Source organism: Dryobates pubescens, chromosome 4, assembly GCF_014839835.1.
Source record: "Dryobates pubescens isolate bDryPub1 chromosome 4, bDryPub1.pri, whole genome shotgun sequence".
Taxonomy (NCBI): domain Eukaryota; kingdom Metazoa; phylum Chordata; class Aves; order Piciformes; family Picidae; genus Dryobates; species Dryobates pubescens.
The window spans coordinates 10,498,280-10,518,444 of NC_071615.1; the positions used below are offsets into that span (position 1 = coordinate 10,498,280).

General features: G+C 47.6%; 1 protein-coding gene across 2 annotated transcripts in view; it reads right to left on the reverse strand.

Moving 5' to 3' along the window:
* The window catches only part of ADCY9 (adenylate cyclase 9), a 101,732-nt gene that overhangs the window by 8,632 nt on the left and 72,935 nt on the right, over positions 1 to 20,165 (reverse strand). For both annotated transcript variants that reach the window (XM_054180478.1, XM_054180477.1), the window contains 4 exons: positions 16,947 to 17,049; positions 14,626 to 14,834; positions 4,179 to 4,338; positions 1,073 to 1,221 (listed from right to left, as the gene is read on the reverse strand). In XM_054180478.1, the coding sequence (XP_054036453.1) occupies positions 1,073 to 1,221; positions 4,179 to 4,338; positions 14,626 to 14,834; positions 16,947 to 17,049 (621 nt within the window). The remainder of the gene's footprint in view (positions 1 to 1,072; positions 1,222 to 4,178; positions 4,339 to 14,625; positions 14,835 to 16,946; positions 17,050 to 20,165) is intronic.

Below are 20,165 nucleotides of genomic sequence, written 5' to 3' on the forward strand. Positions count from 1 at the left end.
TACTCCTCATCTTGTCATTCCTTGCCTTTGTCAAGAGTCCCTCTCCAGCAGCCCCCTTCAATGATAATTAACAGAGAGGAACAAAAAGAAGTTACTATTAACAAACAAAATTATGGGTCTGACTCAACCTGTATGTTTTTTTGCCCCACATTACTGAGCAGGCCTCTGTAGAAGGGCTAGGAACCAGGACAATGGCATTTTGGGACATGGTTTAATGGCCATGGTGGCCTTAGGTTGATGGGTGGACTCAATGATCTTAAAGGTCTTTTCCAACCAAAACAATTCTATGACTCTGTGATTCTATGAGAAGTCCTTGCAAAGCCCACCCTGATGTGAGAGTGCCACAGGCTGGAGATTTCTCAAGGCACTGAGAAATGCAAGTTGATTACAAGATGTTGACGACAGGAGTGGATGGCTGCAAGGACTCCCTTGACCCTCCTGGCAAGAAAACAGGAGGAGAACACTGCAAACAAATTCTCCAATGGGGAAAATTGTTCATGAGAGGAAAAACTGAAAAGACTTAAGGTTCCTGCACAGAGACTGTCTTGCAAGTGTCATCTGAAAAGGCAGGAAAGTGAGAATGGAAACTGGGCACTAGAATCCTATTACATCTAAGCACCTGCCTGCCACAGTGGAAAACTCCTTGAGGAAGGAGGTGGAACATAGACACATGGTTCCTGAAGGCAAAAAAAGGCCCTGAGAGGCGTGGGGGAACAACTGCTTTCTCTGGCACCACTAAATACCTCTGAAATTTCTTCTCAACATGGATTTTCAAACAAAAGGTGAAGGACATTTCCATGGGTTTGATCAGAGGAAATGTGCCCTAGAAACACATCACTTGAGGACAGTGGCATTTCAAGACAGGTTACAGGAAAGGACCTCTCAGTGTCCTGAAATCCTTCAAAAAAAGAAAATCAAAAAAGCAGAGGTCTTCCCAAACAAAATGGTCAAGTTTGGGATGCTGGAGGCAGACACTAAAATCCCATGTATTAGACCCTCACTTTACTGGTGGAGAGCCCCAAATCTGTTCATCCAAACCCAGAGTGTGGGAGTGCCAAGGTGTGATGCTCACCTGTCTGGACACAAGGAGACGTAGAGCAGAATGAGCAGCACTGCTCCTACTACAGTTGCCAGCAGAGACCTCATCCAGGAGCTAAGCTGGCAGAAGTTACAGTACTGCACAATGGTGATCAGAATGGCACAGCACATGAACATGGTGTACTGCAACAGAGAGAGAGAGCAGGAGTTAGCTTCTTCGTGCTGCCCTTCTGCACAGAACTGCCAGTGCACATTAAGGAAGGTGTGACAGAAAGAGAAGGAGCTCATTTCATCTGTGACATGCACAACAAGAGATCCCTCACTGTGTCTGCAGCAGGAGACAGCACTTGGAGGTAGAGGTCTTCCCTTCAAAGAGCAAGAACACTTTTAGCACAGGTAGTTTGTCACTGGTTTCCCTAGAAGGAGGATTGTGTCACTGCTTTCCACAAGTGTTATTTCAGTAACCTGCAATCCCTTCAGCTTACCTTTGCCACAAGCTCAGTGCCTCTTCTTAAATGAAACACAAAGAGAAACATTCCTGATAACCTCCTCTTAGCTGCTGGGGCCAGACCCTGCCTGTTTGCAACTGAAGATTGCACTGCATCGAAAATGTGGAACATTCACCCTCAGAGACTTTATCCAACTGCTGTTACAAACACTTCTCAGAGGACACTTTTACACTGGCCAGCAACAGGTGAATTCAGCTAAGCCAAACTGGTTTGACAACAAAAGGCAGGTATCAGTCACTGTCAGCTGCTCCTTGGCAACACCACCGCTTGTGCCAATTTGAAAGGGCAATTTTGGATTTTCTGTTTCAGCTGCCCTGTCTCAAAACCCCTTTCCCTTCCCATAGCTTTACTGGATATAGAAAAGAAAGGACAGGACAGAAACACTGCCCAGCAAGTCTTTATTTCCCTGAGAAGCCACCTCCCAGAGGTCAAAACCCCCAGGCTGACGTGCGGCTTTCGGTTTCATGGAGAATATTCATGACCATCCGAGCTAAAGCAGAGGCTCCACCACCGCCTTACGGAGCTCTGCTCTAGCTCCACGCTGCTGGTCACAGCACCAAGTGATCATTCTCTCTCAGTTCAGATTTCCTTCACAGCCCAAGTGCAGAGACCGCAGATCAGCAAGGCCGCAGCAGGACAAATCGGCACCGCGAGGCACGAGCAGCCACGGCGGCGGGCAAACGCCTCGCGGAATTCACCGCCTCCAAGCCCCCAGCAACACCTCTGGGCTGCTTTCGCCTCCTTGGGGTTTGGCTTTTGGACCCAAAGATGGGCAAAAGGAATTTCAGAAGCCTCCATTAGAAGTCTCATCAGTTAAACTTACATTTTCTTTTGTTTTCCCCCCATTTCAGGTCTCCTAAAGCGGCAGAGCACTGGTTCTCGCTCCAAGTGATGCCCCCAGCGTGAAGCCAGCCTGTAGAGGGTCAGTCCGTGCCGTGTTTTACTATGTACACATGGCTTTGGAAAGTTTTTTTTTTTTGTTTCATTGCTGTTGTTTTGGTAATTTCAATTGTAATTATTTTATAGCCAGGGAAGGTATAAAATGGTCTGAATAAAAAAAAAACTTTGCAAAACCATGTCATAGTAAAATATGACACTTACCTGACCCTCTACAGATTAACTCCGCTTCCTAGAGCTCCGTGATTGCGGAAACACTGAGCACAAGACGAGCTGGGACATCTCTTGGAGAGTGAGCCAACAACCCCACGACTCTGGAGGACCTGCAAGAGGAAAGAAAGGGAAGTTCATCCTCAGTTTGCTGATGAACACCATCAGCTCACACTGCTGCTGCCTGAAGCACTCAGACTAACAACCTGATCCAAACAGGTATCAAAAAGACACCAACAAAATGGTTCTGCAGACACTGTTTGGAAACGTTTGGAGAGATGATCAAGGATGGTGATGAATGGGATGATGTAAAAATCAATGGACAGATCTGAGGGCTTTCAGCTCCCTTCAGCACGAGGAAAACAATCCTACACTAGTTTACTGGTCACCAGGAGGGAAGAAGACCATCATTAAACTGAAAACGAGTAATTTACAGCTTCCAATTAGTTAACTGAAGTTCACAAAAGGTAAAAGCTGCAGAATGATTCTAAACAGGGGATGTGAAAGAGGATCAAATATTCTCTGTTGTGACTATGATAATCAGGGACTAGATAATTAAGTCAGGAAGGCCCAAAAAATGACTGATCCATATGTTCCCCTGGAACAAACATTTCCCAACATCCAGTAGTAATCTATGATAGAAGGGATGATGTGGATCTGGCTGTTACCTAGTCCCAGGGCCCTGAAATAGCAAAAGATGTGTGAAACTGTATTCCCTGAAGATCCTGGAAAGGAAGGATTGTAACCTAGGCTACCCAAGAGAAACCTGCAGAGAAAGAAACCTCACCCTCCGATTCCAGCCCATTTTTATTCACAAGCAGTTTTCAGGCACTGGTTTTATGCTACACTTAGCCTTTGAAGTAAACTGTTCTTCTTCCTCCTCAATATCTAATCCCTTGTTTCCCCTTTCTGAACATTTTTATTAAAGGAAACACCAAATCTCCTGTGGACTTTTCCGTGGCTGGGCTGCCCATCTCTGCCTGCTCCTTTTCAGAGGGCAGCTTATTGCATTCCTTGAACCATTCCTCCAGGAGAATCGTTTCTATGTACCCAGAGCTCTCCTTTGAGTTCCTCCATCTAACTCAGCAAACAAAAACACATCCCCTGCTAATACTGTTCTTGCTGTTGAGATTCACTTGGTGCATGCCAAATTTTTCACTGCACACAGCATCACCAACTACAGACTCTAAATCAAACCCAGGATGAATGCAATGGAAAGCCTGGGATACACTGCCTGCATTAGCTAGAATGAACACCTCCAGAAAGCTTAGGTCTAGGCAACAAGAAAAATATCTATATAGGGAAGCATTTCTAGGTATCCTTCTCCTCCTTTGTAGGAGAGTTTCCAAACAAGCCAGTGACTGTATTTACATAATGAAGCATTTCATCACACAGTTCTATCCCTCCAAGGGATCTCTGTCAAACAGAGGTAAAGCATGAGGGAGGTGAAGGGAGACAGCAGGGAAGCAACAAGCATTGTTAGATCCAAAGCATCACATTATGAAACAGAGTTGGACAACTTACATGTATATTTGTTTCAAAATCAGAGGTGAAGTGTGAAAAAACTGCAAGAGCTGGGAGAGAAACCAGGATTGCACCGAAAAAATGTCGAGGCAGCCAGCCAGATATCACCTCCAGGAGACGCTTGGTGCAAGCCATCACCTCCTCCAGAAAGAAAGCCATCCTGGAACAAACACAATGAGAGGCATCAGCTTCAGCACACCACTGCACATATCTCATCCACCTGTGAGAATAGAGGTCCCCATCCTTGGGCTGTGTGAGCAACCCCAGCACGTGATACACCGCGGGCTCTGGAGAACAGGTCTAGTGAGGAGCAACTGAGGGAACTGGGGTTGTGCAGCCTGAAGTAAAGGCTGAGGGGAGACCTTCTGACTCTCTCAACTCCCTGAAAGGAGGTTGGAGTTGGGTGGCAGTTGGTCTCTTCTCCCCAGAAACAAGCAATAGGATGAGAGGAAATGGCCTCAAGTTGCAGCAGGGAGGGTTTAGGTTGAAGATTAGAAGAAATTTCGCTGCTGAAAGGATTCTCAAACACCAGAACAGCGTGTCCAGGGAAGTGGTTTAATCCCCATCCCTGGAGGTGTTTCAAAGAGGCAGAGATGTGGTGCTTGAGGGACATGGTTTAGCAGCAGACTTGGTAGAGTCAGAGAATGGCTGGACTCATTGTGGAGGCTTCAACCCTGGAAGTGCTGGATGGAGCCAGGTTGGATGGAACCTTGAACAAAGTAGAATGTGTCCCAGCTAGTTCCAACCCCCAGGGGGGTTGGAACTAGATGATCTTAATGGTCCCTTTCAACCCCAACCATTCTATGATTCTAAGATGAAAAAAAAAACTTAACACCAGGAACAAGTGAGAAGCTGAGCTGTCACCCAGGGGCCCTCCAAGTCCACACCATCTTACCACCATGCTGCAACAAAACCAGTTCTCCCAGTTACAGCCACCCTCTGGTGCCTCTCATTAGGGAATGGAGAGAGGAGCGTGGGTGAGAGCTGGCACCCCGGGCAGGCAGCCCAGCTAGCAGCTGGGCAGCTGCTTTGCTCACCCCTCAGCACCTCACGGAGCAGCCCGGCTGGCTCCGCATGAGGCGTGCGGCACAGAACCATCCTGACTTCATGCTGCTGGACCCAAACCTGGGTGGTGCTGAAGGAGCCCAACAGAAGAGCTCTGGAGAGCAGCTTAACAGAGATATATTGTAAATGAGAGCAGTTAAAATGGACAAGAAAAGGTAAAAGGGTGCTCAGTGCTCAGGGACGTGGCACAGAAAACTATTAGTTATGGCAGCACATCCGAGGGATAACCTCTGGAGACACTGGGATTGCTCTTCAAGTTCCTCATGATTTTAAGGAAGATATTAAAAGGTAACATGGTACAATCACAGAGTCACAGATTGCATGAGGTCAGAAGGTCCTCAAAGGTCCAACCTCCCTGCAGTCAGCAGGGACACCTCCAAAAAGCAGGCTGCCCAGGGACACATTAAGACTTGTCTTGAATGTCTCCTGGGATGGGGCCTCAACTGCATACCTGGGCAACCTGTTCTAGTATTTTGCCACTCTCTTTTTGCAGAGCTTCCTCCTGATGTCCAACCTAAATCTATCTTGGCCCAGTTTCAAACCATTGCCCCTCAACCTATCACCACAGGCCCTTCTGAAAAACAGTCCCTCCCCAGTCTTCCTGTAGGTCCCCTTCACATATTGAAACGATCCTCTAAGACCTCCCTGGAGCCTTCTCTTCTCCCTGAACAGCCCCAACTCTCTCAGCCTGTCTTCACAGGTGTGACAGTTTAGTTCTCCCACCCTCTGACCATCTTTGTGTCCCTCCTCTGGACCTGCTGAAGCAGGTCCATGTCTCTCTTGTGATGGGGGCAGCATAACTGGGCACAGTACTCCAGCTTTGTTCAAAGCCATCACAAGTGGATGTTAGGAATTACCCATATCAGTCTGGGCAGATAACTAACAGTGGGCTACAGGAGAGCTCAAAGATTCAATAACTACTACTGGGTTTGGACAGAGATGCTCACAGCTTAGGAAAACAAAAACAACCAACCAAACCCAAACAACCACATTGTGAATGTCACGTTTAGTGTACATTCTGTTTAATCTCTCAAGTGACACAAATTGTTCACCATGTCCAAGGTGACACAAACAATTCCACACTACCTGTATCCTTTTAAAAGAGAAAAGCTCTCCATTGATCTTTTACCACAAGGAATTATGCTGGATAAAATCCCAACCTGAAGCCAGGCTGAAGTTCTGGATGTGAATTTGACACTCATTCCACACCTGTAAACGTGCATTCTTTGTGGATGATATTTTCATCCTCTGGTTTAGGCTTCTTCACCGAATTTTGCAGCCTCAAGCACTGTTTTGAAACCTCGAGTTTCTTTAATCTAAATTCCAGATTTTCATATATTTAAATGCAGAAGGCGGGGGGGGGAAAGAAAGAGAGAGAGAGAAATGTGTCTAAAGAGGAAGGCAGCTGCTGCACTGCAGCAGGACCCCACGAGAGGGCGCTCACAGATCTGCTAGTTCCTCGTCTCAAGGACTTGCTCCATTTACACCAGGAACGATGCCTGTATTCCATCACGGAGATGAATTTCCAAAGCACAGAAGTTTAAAAAACAAAAAATCGCACATAAAAGCAACGATAAACTTGGAAAGCTTCTGCAGAATAAGAATTGGCTCTTCTGGAGCCCCACACACTGCCCGACTCAGCTGCATCTACCCCCAATGGCAGAATGATCCCCATCTTCAGTGGCAGCCAAGCTTGCCCAGTATCAAGTCCTTCTGAAAATGCCACCCAAGTTCATGTCTCTAAAAATAAAGCTCAGTTCTCTGAATGCCGAGGCAGGAGGGTCAGCACTGACAGGGCTGAGCTGTGAGGGGGCAACCAGAGGCAGGCTCCAGGGCAGAGCAGCAACTCCCTGGCCTAGCTGACGTGCCGGCGGCAGAGCGGCCGGAGCCTTGCCAGGAGAAGCAACACCTCTGCCCACGCTCTGCTGGAGCTTCATGTCGTGGAGGCTGGCACAGAAACCAGCTCTGCAGCATGCAAAGCGTGGCAGGTACCCAGTGCAGCTCATGTCTCTCACCCCAACCCACGCAGCAGGGACTCCATGGTGCAGAAAGCTTTTTTCTGCAGGTTTGGTGCTTGTTGTTTTTTTTCGCAAGCCTCCATGCCAGGACAAATTCTTGTGGGAACTATAGCAACAAATCCATCAGAGAACCTGATCAGTTAATCTTGCCATGAGGACACTTCTTTATTTAGGCAGCTGTGAGCATCAAGAAAGCTACTGCAAATCCCAGGACCATGCCACATTTCTTGTGCTGATGTTGATCTTCTTGCACTGGTTTTTAATTCGTCGCAGTGGATTTTAATCGTGATGCTCTCCACTCTGGGGTCAGCATGCTCCTGTGGCCAAGAAGGTCAATGAGGTTCTGGGGTGCATTCAGAAGAGCATGGCCAGCAGGTCAAGGGAGGTTCTCTTCCCCCTCTACTCTGACCTATGAAGGCCACAGATGGATTACAGGGCCCAGTTCTGGGCTCTCCAATTCAAGAGATACAGAGAACTACTGGAGAGAGTCCAGCAAAGGCTACAAAGGTGCTGAGGGGCCTGGAGCATCTCTGTGAGAAGGAAAAGCTGAGAGACCCTGGGGCTGTCGAGGCTGGAGAAGAGCTGCCTGAGAGGAGATCTTCTCAATGCCCAGCAGGAGATAAGGCTGGAGGGGCAAAAGGATGGGGCCAGACTCTTGTCAGTGGTGCCCAGACAAAGGGCAACAGGCACAAACTGGAACCCAGGAGGTTCCATCTGAACAGGAGAAGAAACTTGTTTGGTGTGAGGGTGCTGGAGCCCTGGAGCAGGCTGCCCAGAGAGCTTGTGGAGTCTCCCTGTCTGGAGAGATTCCAAAGCCACCTGGACATTGTGGTCATAGAATCACAAAATATTTCAGGTTGGAAGAGATCTTTAAAGCTCATTCAGTCCAACTCTGCAGTCAGCAAGGACATCTGCAACTGCAGAAGGTTGCTCAGAGCCCCAGACATCCTGCCCTGCAATTGCTCCAGGGATGGGGCATCTACTGCCTCCGTGGATGACCTAGGCCAGCATCTCGCCTCCCTCAGCATGAAATATTCCTTCCTTATATGCAGTCTGAATCTCCCTCTTTCAGTTTCAACCATCACCCCTTTATCTGTCACAACAGGCCTGCATTCTGTGCTCCTGCTTCAGCAGCAGGCTTGGATTGGATGATCTCCAGAGGCCCCTTCCAACCTCCCCCATGCTGGCATTCTGTGAAATCTCATCCTTCAGAAGGCAGCCAAGGCCTTTGAGTGCTGCACAAGGCTCCCATCACAGGAAGTCAGAAGTGCATTAAATGCAGGCAGGGAGGAGAGCTGCAGACAGCGTTAATGGCTATGGGCAGTACCAGTAAATAATGCAGTGTCAGTGGGCAGCTCAGCAGGGCTTAAATGCAAAAGCATCCCAGATATTTACACAAGCTGGAGTTCAAATTAGTAACTTTGACATAAATGATTAATGGGTAATGGAGAATGCTATCATCATTGCTGTATTTACTGGCAGTTTAAAATCAATTCCCAGAGTTCCAATCAAAAGTTTTTGGCTCGGCAGCCACTTGGTGGGATATTAAATACCAAAGTCACAGATGTTGGAAATAAAAGCAAGGCAAATGGAATACATTGTTCTCCCTTGCATCAATACTCTATCAGTTCTGTTGTTAATGGAGTGGGTTCATTAAGCTCTAACTGCAGAAAATTTCTGCTCCCAGTCATTAGGAATTTAAGAAGATCCAAGCGGTTGGCCGCAGGGTCTCAGCTGTGATCAGACCATGGGGCCCAGGAAGGTGCAGGACCAGCCAGAGGGCAGCTCTGCTTAGTCACACAACAGCACTTCTCCACTCTACTGGTTTGATTGTACTTGCTTTCTTCATCCAGGAGGGTTTTTTTTGCTCTCTAGAAAAGTCCTTCTAAACTCACAGATCAACGGATCAAGTTCTCCCACCCCTTAGTATTTTGAACAGGGTTGAAACAGCCACTTTTTGGCCTCACCTCTTCACCCAGAAGTCTTCCCTGAAGGATACTATCAAAAGCAACTTCCCTCCCACACTTTTTAACATACTTATTTCTAACAAGTTCTACTCAAGAACAAGATGTCAAGTATCAAGTTAACCAAACTGTTACTCACAGCTGAAACAGTGGGCAGATGTCCTCCACCTGTGCTGCAGAAGCACTCCTTCGAAGCCCAGGTGAAACCTACCACTGCTGGATGTTCAATGACATCTCCCAAAGGATTTGTAGAATACAGCAGAACTTTAGGCTCTGCTGAACTTCAGCTGAAGTCAGGAAAGGCAAAGCAGTCACAGTTCAAGTGGGCAGAAGGCCACCCTGCACCACATCCACAAGAGATGACATCCTCCACGTGCTTTACAAATGAAGCACCCTTTTGTGCATGCAGTTTGATGTAATTAATTTTGGAGTGGCACTTGTGGGCACAGTGGGATCCTCATCTAGAGATACTCCAATAATTTATTATCAGACACTTCAGAGGAATCAAAACATCCTTCTCTTGTAAGCTTTGCTCCAGGAGGACTCCTGCTCTTCCAGAATTTACAAGTTTTAACTCTTTTCATAGAATCATAGAAGGTTAGGTGTTGGCAGAGACCTCTAGAGATCAGCCAGTCCAACCCTCCTGCCACAGCAGGATCACCTAGGGCAGGTCACACAGGAATGCATCCAGGTGGGTTTGGAAAGTCTCCAGAGAAGGAGACTCTACCACCTCTCTGGGCAGCCTGCTCCTCACACCAAATTAGTTTCTCCTCATGTTTAGGTGGAACCCTCTGTGTCCTAGCTTGTACCCAATGCTCCCTGTCCTATCACTGGGCACCACCAAGAAGAGCCTGGCACCTTCATCCTGACACCCACCCCTCAGATATTTATAGACATCAGTAAGATCCCCTCTCAGCCTTCTCTAAACTAAACAGCCCCAGACTCTCAGTCTTTCTTCATAGGAGAGATCTTCAAGTCCCTTCACCATCCTTGTGACCTCTGTTGGACTCTCTCCAGTAGATCCCTGTCTCTCTTGAACTGGGGAGCCCAAAACTGGACACAGTATTCCAATGTGTAGTTTCACCAGGGCAGAATAGAGGGGTAGGCAAACCTCCCTGGACTTGCTGGCCACACCTTTCATAGTGCACCCTATTTCTCATGGGATGGCAGGGACAGTGCTCTTCTCTCCACTCCTGCAGCTAGACAGAGGGTCTCAGCCAGAAGAGCTGCAGTGAGCACCTCCTGGGCTGAGTGCTGGAATCAATTAGAAGCCAGACTGATTTAAAGGCATGGTGTTCAGCATCACCACAATGAAAATACAATGAGAAACTCAGGCAAGAATTTTCTGGTTCTAAAATAATCTCTTTTCCTGAAATCCTGGGATTGTGCCCAGCATTGTAGTCCAACCTCCTCCCTTCAGATATCTCGGTGGGATTCTGTGATTGTCATTTGGGATGACATTTCTGCACAGGAAGTTCTGCACCATTTTAGTGCAGAACGAGTGGTCAGGGCGAGCAGTCCTCACTCCGAAGAGTATTTGGAGAGGAAGAAAATGATTTTCTTCTTTCTGCTCAAGGGAACTGCACAGAAGTGTTTGCCTCAGGCTGTGAAGGTCTCAGTGTCCCTAAACCCTATTTTATGTATTTACTCCAAAGCAAATGCATATTATAAATGCAAACCAAAAATACCCTCCAAGCCAAACCATAAACCTTTTCCTACTGAAGTCCCCCCAGATACACCACTGCCAGTACATCTGAAACTGAAAACCTACCAGAAGGCATCTGAGATTTTACATCTACACAGACATCTAAGGCCTGTTGTGACAGGACAAGGGTAATGGGTTTAAACTAAAAGGGGGAGATTCAGACTAGAGAGAAGAAAGACGTTTTTTACAGCGAGGGTGGTGAGACCCTGGCCCCTATTTCTCAGAGAGGTGATAGATGGCCCACCCCTGGAAGCATTGCAGGTCAGCACGTCTGGGGCTCTGAGCAATCTGCTCTAGTGGCCCTGCTGACTGCAAAGGGGTTGGACTAGATGAGTTTTAAAGCCCAAAGCAGTTTGCAATTCCATGATTCTGCAACTGCTCTTTTTTGATGTACATCATGAGGCTACTCTGAAGAAGGTACCACGGGTAAGAGCTACTCAGATCTGAGATGATCCTGGTTTGTATGTCAAGTGATTTATTGAAGTGGTGCCTTAGATGTGAGATCAGAGTTAAGCCCAAACACATCTCATTAGTAGAGGAAAGATTGTGAATGTGAGTCCATGGTAGCAAGCTCCTGAGAAACAGCTGCTTGCAACAGTGGAGTAAATGCAGAGCAATGTGCAGACACTTCCCTCCCATCACAAGATAGGAGCAACGCATCTTTCATGTGCACAAGGGCTCCAGCAGCAAGGGACATCTGGGGACTTAAGAGCTATCCTGAAGCACTGGCTTTTTAAAACTTGCTGACTGTAAAAGAGGCACCCAAGCCAGCTTAGAAAGTAAAACTTGGGCTTTAAGCCAGCGTGGTCTCATGAAAATATTAGAAACGTTAGCAGCAAAACCAAACAGTGTTAAAAAGAAAACATCATAAAGCCACTTAAAGTCACCTTGGTGATGGCCCAGGCTCACTACCAGAAAGCAGGGCTCTCAACACCACCATGCTGCAGTGAAACTAAACATCTCCACAGCCACACACAGCTCAGGAAGACAAAAGCACCTTGCAAATTCGTGACTAGATAGAGAGCACACTGAAAACAACAATTTTCCTTCTCCTTCAGAAACCCAGAAACCACCAGGTATAGAACAGGACTGAAATAAACCCTTCTGTACCTACCTACATAAAAATGTCTAAGCTTAGAGCAGTAATTTTTATACATGTGCCAAATCAGAGAAGACAAACACGATGCAGCTCTGGAAAAACAAGTGGGAACAGTAATGAAGTGAAAAATACTATACTGGAATAAAACTTCAGTGGCAAGGTGAACCACCACAAGTTTTTTCCAAATATATCTGGACAGCAGAAACCAACTCTTCTGGAAAGTGCTGTCAGGGTGGTTCAGAGCTAAACAGATTCATAGAATGGTTTGGGTTGGAAGGGACCTTAAAGATCAGCTACCTCCAATCCCCACGCCACAGGCAAGGACACCTCCCGCTTGACCACGTTGCTCAAGGCCCCATCCAAGCTGACCTTGAACACCTCCAAGGAAAGGGCATCCACAACCTCCCTGGACAACCTATTTCCAGTGTCTCACCACCCTCACTGCAAAGAATTTCTTCCTAACCCAGATTTTATACTGCTTGATGTGACCAAAGAGCTGTCCAGGCACATTAAACTGACCAAAAAAACCCTTCCCTCATTCAAGGCAAGGTACAGAAACTGCTCTGCAAAGGGGGAAACACATTTCTGGTGCAAGAGAGAGGACAGAGGAACAATTAACAGTTAAAAAAATCAACCACACTCAGTGAGAAATCCTCTCCTTAAAAGCATTTCCCCTCTTGCTAACTGCCCTCTCTCTGCTCCCAAATGCCAGCTCTCAGGTAAAGATGCCTGCACACATTTACAGGCACACTGAGTTACAAGCTTCCTTCAGTGGCTGAAGTCCTAATTTAGTGGTTTTTACCCTGACCCTGCAAAGCCAAACCAAGAGTGCAAGCTGCACTCTCCTGTTTCTTTAGAAACCACAGCAGAATTGCTCCTGACTTGTAACTGCAAAAACATTTTAACTTACACACACCTGAGAGACAGGGTGAGGGCTGATGGCTTTAGGCTAGAAAGTGATTCTCTGACTCTGGTGAGATCCCACCTGCAGTGCTGGGCCCGGCTGTGGAGCCCCCAACACAAGAAGGACATGGAACTATTGCTGTGGGTCCAGAGGAGGCCACAAAGATGGTCAGAGGGCTGGAGCACCTCTCTTATGAAAACAGGCTGAGCGAGTTGGGGTTGTTCAGCCTGGAGAAGAGAAGGATTTGGAGAAACCTTATTGCAGCATTCCAGTATTTGAAGGAAGCTACAGGAGAGCTGGGGAGGGACTTGTTACAAAGAGATGGAGGGACAGGATGAGGGGTAATGACTTCAAAGGGGAAGAAGCTCATTTGAAATTAGACATTAGGAGGAAATTCTTCCCCATGTGAGGATAGTGAGACACTGGAACAGGTTGCCCAGAGAAGCTGTGGAGGCTTCAAGCCTGGAAGTGTTCAAAGCCAGGCTGGATGGAGTCTTGATCAACCTGGTCTAGGAGGAGGTGTCCCTGACTATGGCAGGGGGGTTGGAACTAGATGATCTTTAAGGTCCCTCCCAACCCAACCCAATTTATGATTCTATGATTTGCAGAACTACAAGCAAAGACACACACTTCCACACACCACCCTCAGAACACACTCATGTCAGAAGGAAACACAGTGAGAATAAAGGATCAGAGCAGCAGGATAAACTTCCTCTTGCAAGCACAAACAACTTACTGTTAGGCCTGTCATCTGGCTTACCAACAGGTTACACACTGAATCTGTGCAACTGAGGAGAGTGTGAGTGTCAGGGAATGGAGGGACAACTGCACTGCTTGAAGGTGCTAGTAACAGTTGCTGTGCCCAGGGGATACCCCACAGGAACCACTCACTGAGCAGTTACAAATGCCAGGGTAAGGCCTCCAGGTGCCCTAGAACTGCAGAACAGGCCTCCTCTGGGTGACTGGGTAGAGGTCAGGAGTGAGAAGTCACTATTAAATATCAAGTGTCTGCATCTGCAGCCAAGCCTCACCTGTGAGGGCACAGGAGAGGTTGAGCTGCAGGGACTCATTTAAGGATTCAGGGACTGGGGATACAGCAGCTGAGTGTCACACAGCACAGGGCTTGGGGGAAATGATGAATTCCAGTGGTGTGTCAAACACCACAAACTATTAGAATAATGAGCCCATGAGACTTGAAACAGATCACTGAGGGAACCAATGCTGGACCGATGCAATGTGACTTCTGCAGCCAGGTTGGTTTGGTGTATTTTGAGGCCTTGAGGCCTGCTCTGTGCAGTTCTGATGACTTATTCCAGGTCTGACTCCAGAAGAATGCACTTTTATCTAGGGATTTAAAGGCAGGAGGCTTTTTTCCCTAAATAACAGGTAGGTTTTGTCTTTGAATTCCCTTACTCTGATGACTCTGTGAGAAGGCCTTCAGCTGCGTGTGGCATCCTAAGGGCAGGCATGGCATGCAGATTCTGCTTCCTTAAGTGGCCTTTATCAGAGTCACTTTTAGACCTCTCTTTGCACAGGATCTGCCACAAGCCTTCTTGGCTTCACTAACCCTCTTCTCCAAGTACTACAGACTGCCCAAGGCAGCTCCTGGGATGCCGTCAAGCAGAACGCTCCTGAGCCAGCCACCACTTCAGTTCCCACTGCTATTTCAAGACATTCTTAGGCTGTGTTTACCTGATGGAGATGACAAGAGACAGCACCTCTAGCAGGATGGCAATGATGAACACCACAACTGCTGCAGGTGGTGGAGGGGATGCAACCATCCCATGCTTCAGGAAACAGGTGATAGAGAGGATGAGGAAGACTGTGGTGGAGAGGAACACATCCAGGAGCGAGCTGAAGGTAGCACTGGCAAATGTCTTCACTGGAGCATTCCTTATAACCTGTGTGGAATTAAGGGAAGGGAGGAAAGTGATTAAATGCTGTTTTGCTGATTCAACTGTACCATAAAGAGCAGCTCACAAACAAAGAGTTGGGGCTGTTCAGCCTGGAGAAGAGAAGGTTCCAAGGACCTTACAGAAGCCTCCCAGTACCTGAAGGTGGCTGCAAGAAAGCTGGGAAGGGACTTTTTACAAGGGCTTGTACTGCTAGGATGAGAGGGAATAGACTGAAGCTTGAGGAGGGTAGATCTAGGCTGGAGACTGGGAAGAAATTCTTTACAGTGAATCTGGGGACACACTAGAACAGATTGCCCAGGGAGGTCATGGATGCCCCTTCCCTGGAGGTGTCCAAGGCCAGGTTGGATGCATCCTTGAGCAACCTGGGCTAGTGGAAGGTGTCCCTGCCCATGGCAGGGTGTTAGAACTAGCCAATCTTTAAGGCTCCTTCCAACCCAAACCATTTTATGGATCTCCAAACACAGAACTATTTGACACTTCCTGAACCCAGCAAAGAGCAGAAGAGGTGGTTCAATGGCTATCACAGCTCCCTGAGAGCAAGTCTGTGTTTTAAAAAGGCAGTGGCAGAGCCAGCCCCTGGGGTGGGGTGACTTTACAGACTGTTATGATACAGAAATAAACCATATGAAAATGTTTCCTGGCCTCTTCTATGCAAAGAAACATTAAAGCCAGAGTTACTAGCAGATAAAGCTATGATAAGTTCTAAGAATCCTCTCTTCAAGGATTTTCATGTAAAATGCTGATTGAGTTTACAATAAATCTTTTGGGGTTTGTTGGTTTTTTTTAAGAAAACCCTCTAAACACCACTCCACAGAAACAGTGAGTTGCCTGTGGCAGAGTTCATATCTCCCTTTCAGAGCAGATTAAAAGCAGTGATCAGGACACTATGTAATCTAAATTGATCAAAGCCCAGGACATCCAGTTCTGTTCTCCCTCACCACACATTCCTGTCCCTTCTTGTGCTGGCCCCAGTGCTGGTGCAGCTGTGCTGTGTGCTGCTTTGGCCAGTTCAGCCAAACACTAGATGATGAGCACCACATCTTTACTTAGATGAGCCCAGTCTTCTGAGAGCTTGGTCTGCTCAAGGGACCACGAGAAGCAAGATCCAAGGGAAAACACAAAGTATGTTACCCATATCTCCGGTACTACAGTTTAGGGCTCTGTTTCATTTGGACAAGTCTTCTGCTCCCCAGAACACTGCCTGCACTCAGTACTAGGCAGTGAGCTTGTTCCTCATTTGTACCACTCTGCAAATGAACAGATTCAGTGAGCACAGTGCCAAAACTACCTTTTCATCTGAGCTGTGAGAGGATCCTGTCAGTCCAGACAAAGTCACAACAACTGAAGGAAGGAGAGCAGCAGTGTCCCCAGAGTGGCAGTACTCAGGATGCCCTGGCAGCACTCTGTGATGCCTTCCCTTCCTCACAAGAGGTAGCTCAGGGAGCTCTTGGGGAGCAGCACTGCCTGCAGAGCACTCACACTGCAGGCACTGCAGAACAGTGCTGCTGGAAGAGCAGGGTAGACTTAGGCTGGACATTAGAAGGAAGCTCTTTCATGTGAGAGTGGTGAAACACTGGAACAGGCACCAAGTTCTTCCCAATTTATTGTCTATCCCTTCCCATTCCACAGTGTTGTGAACTGCCTGTTTCTGAACACAGCACCCTGACAGAAATCAGGACATTTGAGTTCAGAGCAGGTTTGGGTTCCACAGGGATAAACCATGAGGCTGTGACAGAAACAAGAACCAAATTCAAAGTTGTCATTCTCAGAGCTGTCACCTTAGCATGGTTTTCTGGCCTGTCTAAAGCCTTCAAAGATGAAGCTGAAAACAGAGAGAAGGCAGAAGAGAAGCAATCAGTGTATCTTGGTGGACTGTGAAAATGTATTTCCAGCCTCAATGCTGGACTAGACTGAAGACATGGCCCAAAGCAGGAAAACTGAAAGGAGGCTGCTTTCAGGGGAGGCAATGCCAAGCAGTAAACCACATGGTGACATTTCATGACTCTTGTCATCAGCTGCAAATAAATGTGTTAAAAACAATGACTGGCAGTTGCATAAAGAGATCACAGAAGGAAATCAATGCCAGGAGAAACACACCTCTTCCTGATAGCTTGTCCTGTAGTCCATCTCCAAATCTTGATCCAAGAAGTTCAGGCTCAGCTTGTTAATAGGTGGTTTGAAGAAGTAGTCTTTCATGAGGCTGAAGAGGAAAGATGACACAACACCAGTTTACTCAGCTGTAACTCCTCCAGAGCCCCCTGTGCTTTCAGTATCTAGGGGTGCTGGTGCTTGGCTTTGAAGCTCCTGGAGCTTTTTACCACTCTCACTCACACAGGCATCACCTTACCCACATCACTGCTCAGACAGGAAATAAATTGACAAAATCACAGAAACATTCAGGTTGGAAAAGACCCTCAGGATGACCAAGTCCAACCCTGAACTCTACTCTACAAGGTTCACCCCTAAACTATATCTCCAAGCACCACATCCACACGAGTCCACCACCTCCCTGGGCAGCACATTCCAATGCCTGACCACACACTCTTGATGGGAAAATTTTTGTCCTACTGTCCAGTCTCAACCTACCCAGTGGCAGCTTGAGGCCACTAATTACCTGTGAGAAGAGACCAGCAACAACAATTCATATTCAGCCTCTATCCAGGAGTCCCTTCTGGGCTTACCAAAACCTCCCTAGGCCAACATCATCCAAAACCTTCCCCCCAACCAATCCTCCATGCTCAACACACACTCCCCCCCCATACCTCCCTATGCCCCCATGCCTAGGCCTGAATTCCACAGAAGAAATTAGCTGTGCCAAGGCTGAGCCAAGCCACACACTTCTCCTACGAGAGTCAAGGTCTGGCTGGGAGCAGAGAAAGGGAGAGTACACAGAGTCAACTTTCACACTTTCAGGAAGAGGCTAAGAAGTCCTTCCAGAAACAGAACAGCCATAAGCACATCTGACTACAGATAATTGCACTAGAAGCCAGCAAGCAGTAAAGGTTAATTGCTGCTACAGAGGCACAACCTCAGGGGAGGTGTGGCTGTGGGGTGCTGGTGTCTGAGGTGGGATTCGATCGCTCACTGCAAGCCAAGGATGACAAAGGTGATAAACTGTTAGAACCCCCTGTGCTGTCCATTTTAGAAAGCAGCCCTTTGGGTGATCTCACAGGCACTGAAATAACTCAGCAACTCAGATGGGAATGCTCCCTTTACAGCCCAGGCTGCAGAGAAATGGAACCTGAGCAGATGGGCAGCTTACATTTACTTCTGAAACGGAGGACCCGACATCACCAGAATCATCAACAAAGGCCCTGAAAAATAACGAAGGGAGCTCACAGAATCCCAGCATGGTAGAAGAGACCTCTGGAGAACATCCAGTCAGACCCCCCTGCTAAAGCAGGGCACCCACAGCAGCTTGCTCAGGATCACAATGGCCAGGTGGGTTTGGAAGTCTCCAGAGGAGGAGACTCCACAACCTCTCTGGGCAGCCTGCTCCAGGGCTCCAGCACCCTCACACCAAACAAGTTTCTCCTCCTGTTCTGATGAACCTCCTAGGTTTCAGTTTGTGCCTGTTGACCCTTGTCTTATTGCTGGGCACCACTGAAGAGAACCTGGCCCCATTCTCTTGCTCCTAGCCTTTAGCTCTTGCTGAGCACTGATCAGATCCCCTCTGGGGCTGCTCTTCTCCAGGCCCAACCACCCCAGGGCTCTCAGCCTTTCCTCACTAGGTCTGACAAACCGGGAGACAACATCTACCAGGGGGGTATATACCTCCTTCCCCTTCTCTTCCAGGGTCAGGTGCAGGAAAAATAACACAAGAGGCTTCAATCATGGCAAAGTTGTCTCTATTCCCCACCCTCAAACAAAACCAGATCAGTTTGTGAGTGTTACTGTAGGTGTAAGAGGTTTATGAAAGAAATTCTCTAACGACACCTCAGGCACTTGAGCTGCAAACGTTTTCTTTCTCAAGTAGGTGCCAAAGAGCTTCAAGGACACAACTTACAGAGCACCAAAAGCCTTGGGCCCAGTGCTCCAAGAGTAAGGTCACATCTGCTTCTGCCCTCTCCTGCTGGGACAGCCTGTCAACCTGTCTTCTGTGCAGTCCTCGTCTGAGCCTTCAGAACGCACACTCAGTATGAGCCTCCTTCCCTTTGCAAGCAACCAATTCCACTTTTTATTTACAGGGAACTCTCTCCAGTATTTCCCTGTCTCTCTTGAACTGGGGAGCCCAGAACTGGGCCCACTATTCCAGATGTGGCTTCACTAGGGCAGAGCAGAGGGGGAGAAGAACCTCCTTTGACCTGCCGGCCACACTCTTCTGAATGCAGCCCAGCTCCAGACGAAATCTTGGCATGCAAAGAGATCAGTGGCCACTCATGAAGCCCTCAGCCACACACCTCAACTCTAGGGAGAAGCTGGCACTGGGCAGATTCCACCAGTGTCCAGCATTTCCTCCAGGCTATCCCCAGGCAGCTTCCTAGGGCCGTGCACAGGCTCCTGAATCCTCTTGAGGATAGGTTTAACTCTTCCCAGCAGCACAGAGCCTGCAGGATTGAATTTATGGACCTCATCACCACATCTGGGTTAGGTACTTCCTGTTAACAGGAATGTGCAACACAGACCAGATCACCCCAGTGGAAAGCACTGCCCAAACCCACAGCAGCCAAACTCCTCTAACGCTCCAAGTGAGGTTTCATGTAAGATGACCAAAGAGAAGGTTGGACTTCACCCTTACCCCTAAGAGAACTCAGACCTCCCATTCAAACATCATCATGGATGCTGGGTTTGTCAACACCAATGGACCATGTTTTACAGGAGGGGAACAAGAATGGTTTTGAAATGCCTTCCTCCATATAACCTTACATTGAGAAATGTTAAAGGAGTAAAGGAAAACAGCAGGGCTTAAAGGATTTTTGCATAGATCTAATTCATCAGAAGATTATTTTGGGAAAGTTATGTTTACATGAACTGAACTCAGCAGAGAAGTTTCCCTGGCAACACAAACTGGCCCACTTAATATGGTGGTGATGATATTTAATTGAGACCAAAAAAACCCACAACGGTGTATGGTCTTTGACTGCTGTCAAACCATGGTCCTACCTCTTCCTTTTTCTGAATCAGAAAGAATGATCCATTTTGGGACTGGAGGAGGAAAGCATCAGGAACACAAGGGCTTCAGCCAGGATTCTTCAGCAGACCAACAGCATAAATTAGTCTGCTTTTGGAACTTCAAACGTGCTGCATGCTAGTTACATTATCAACAAAAATCCAGTTTGTCCTTGCTGATTGCTGCCAATATTTGGACCTTTCCAA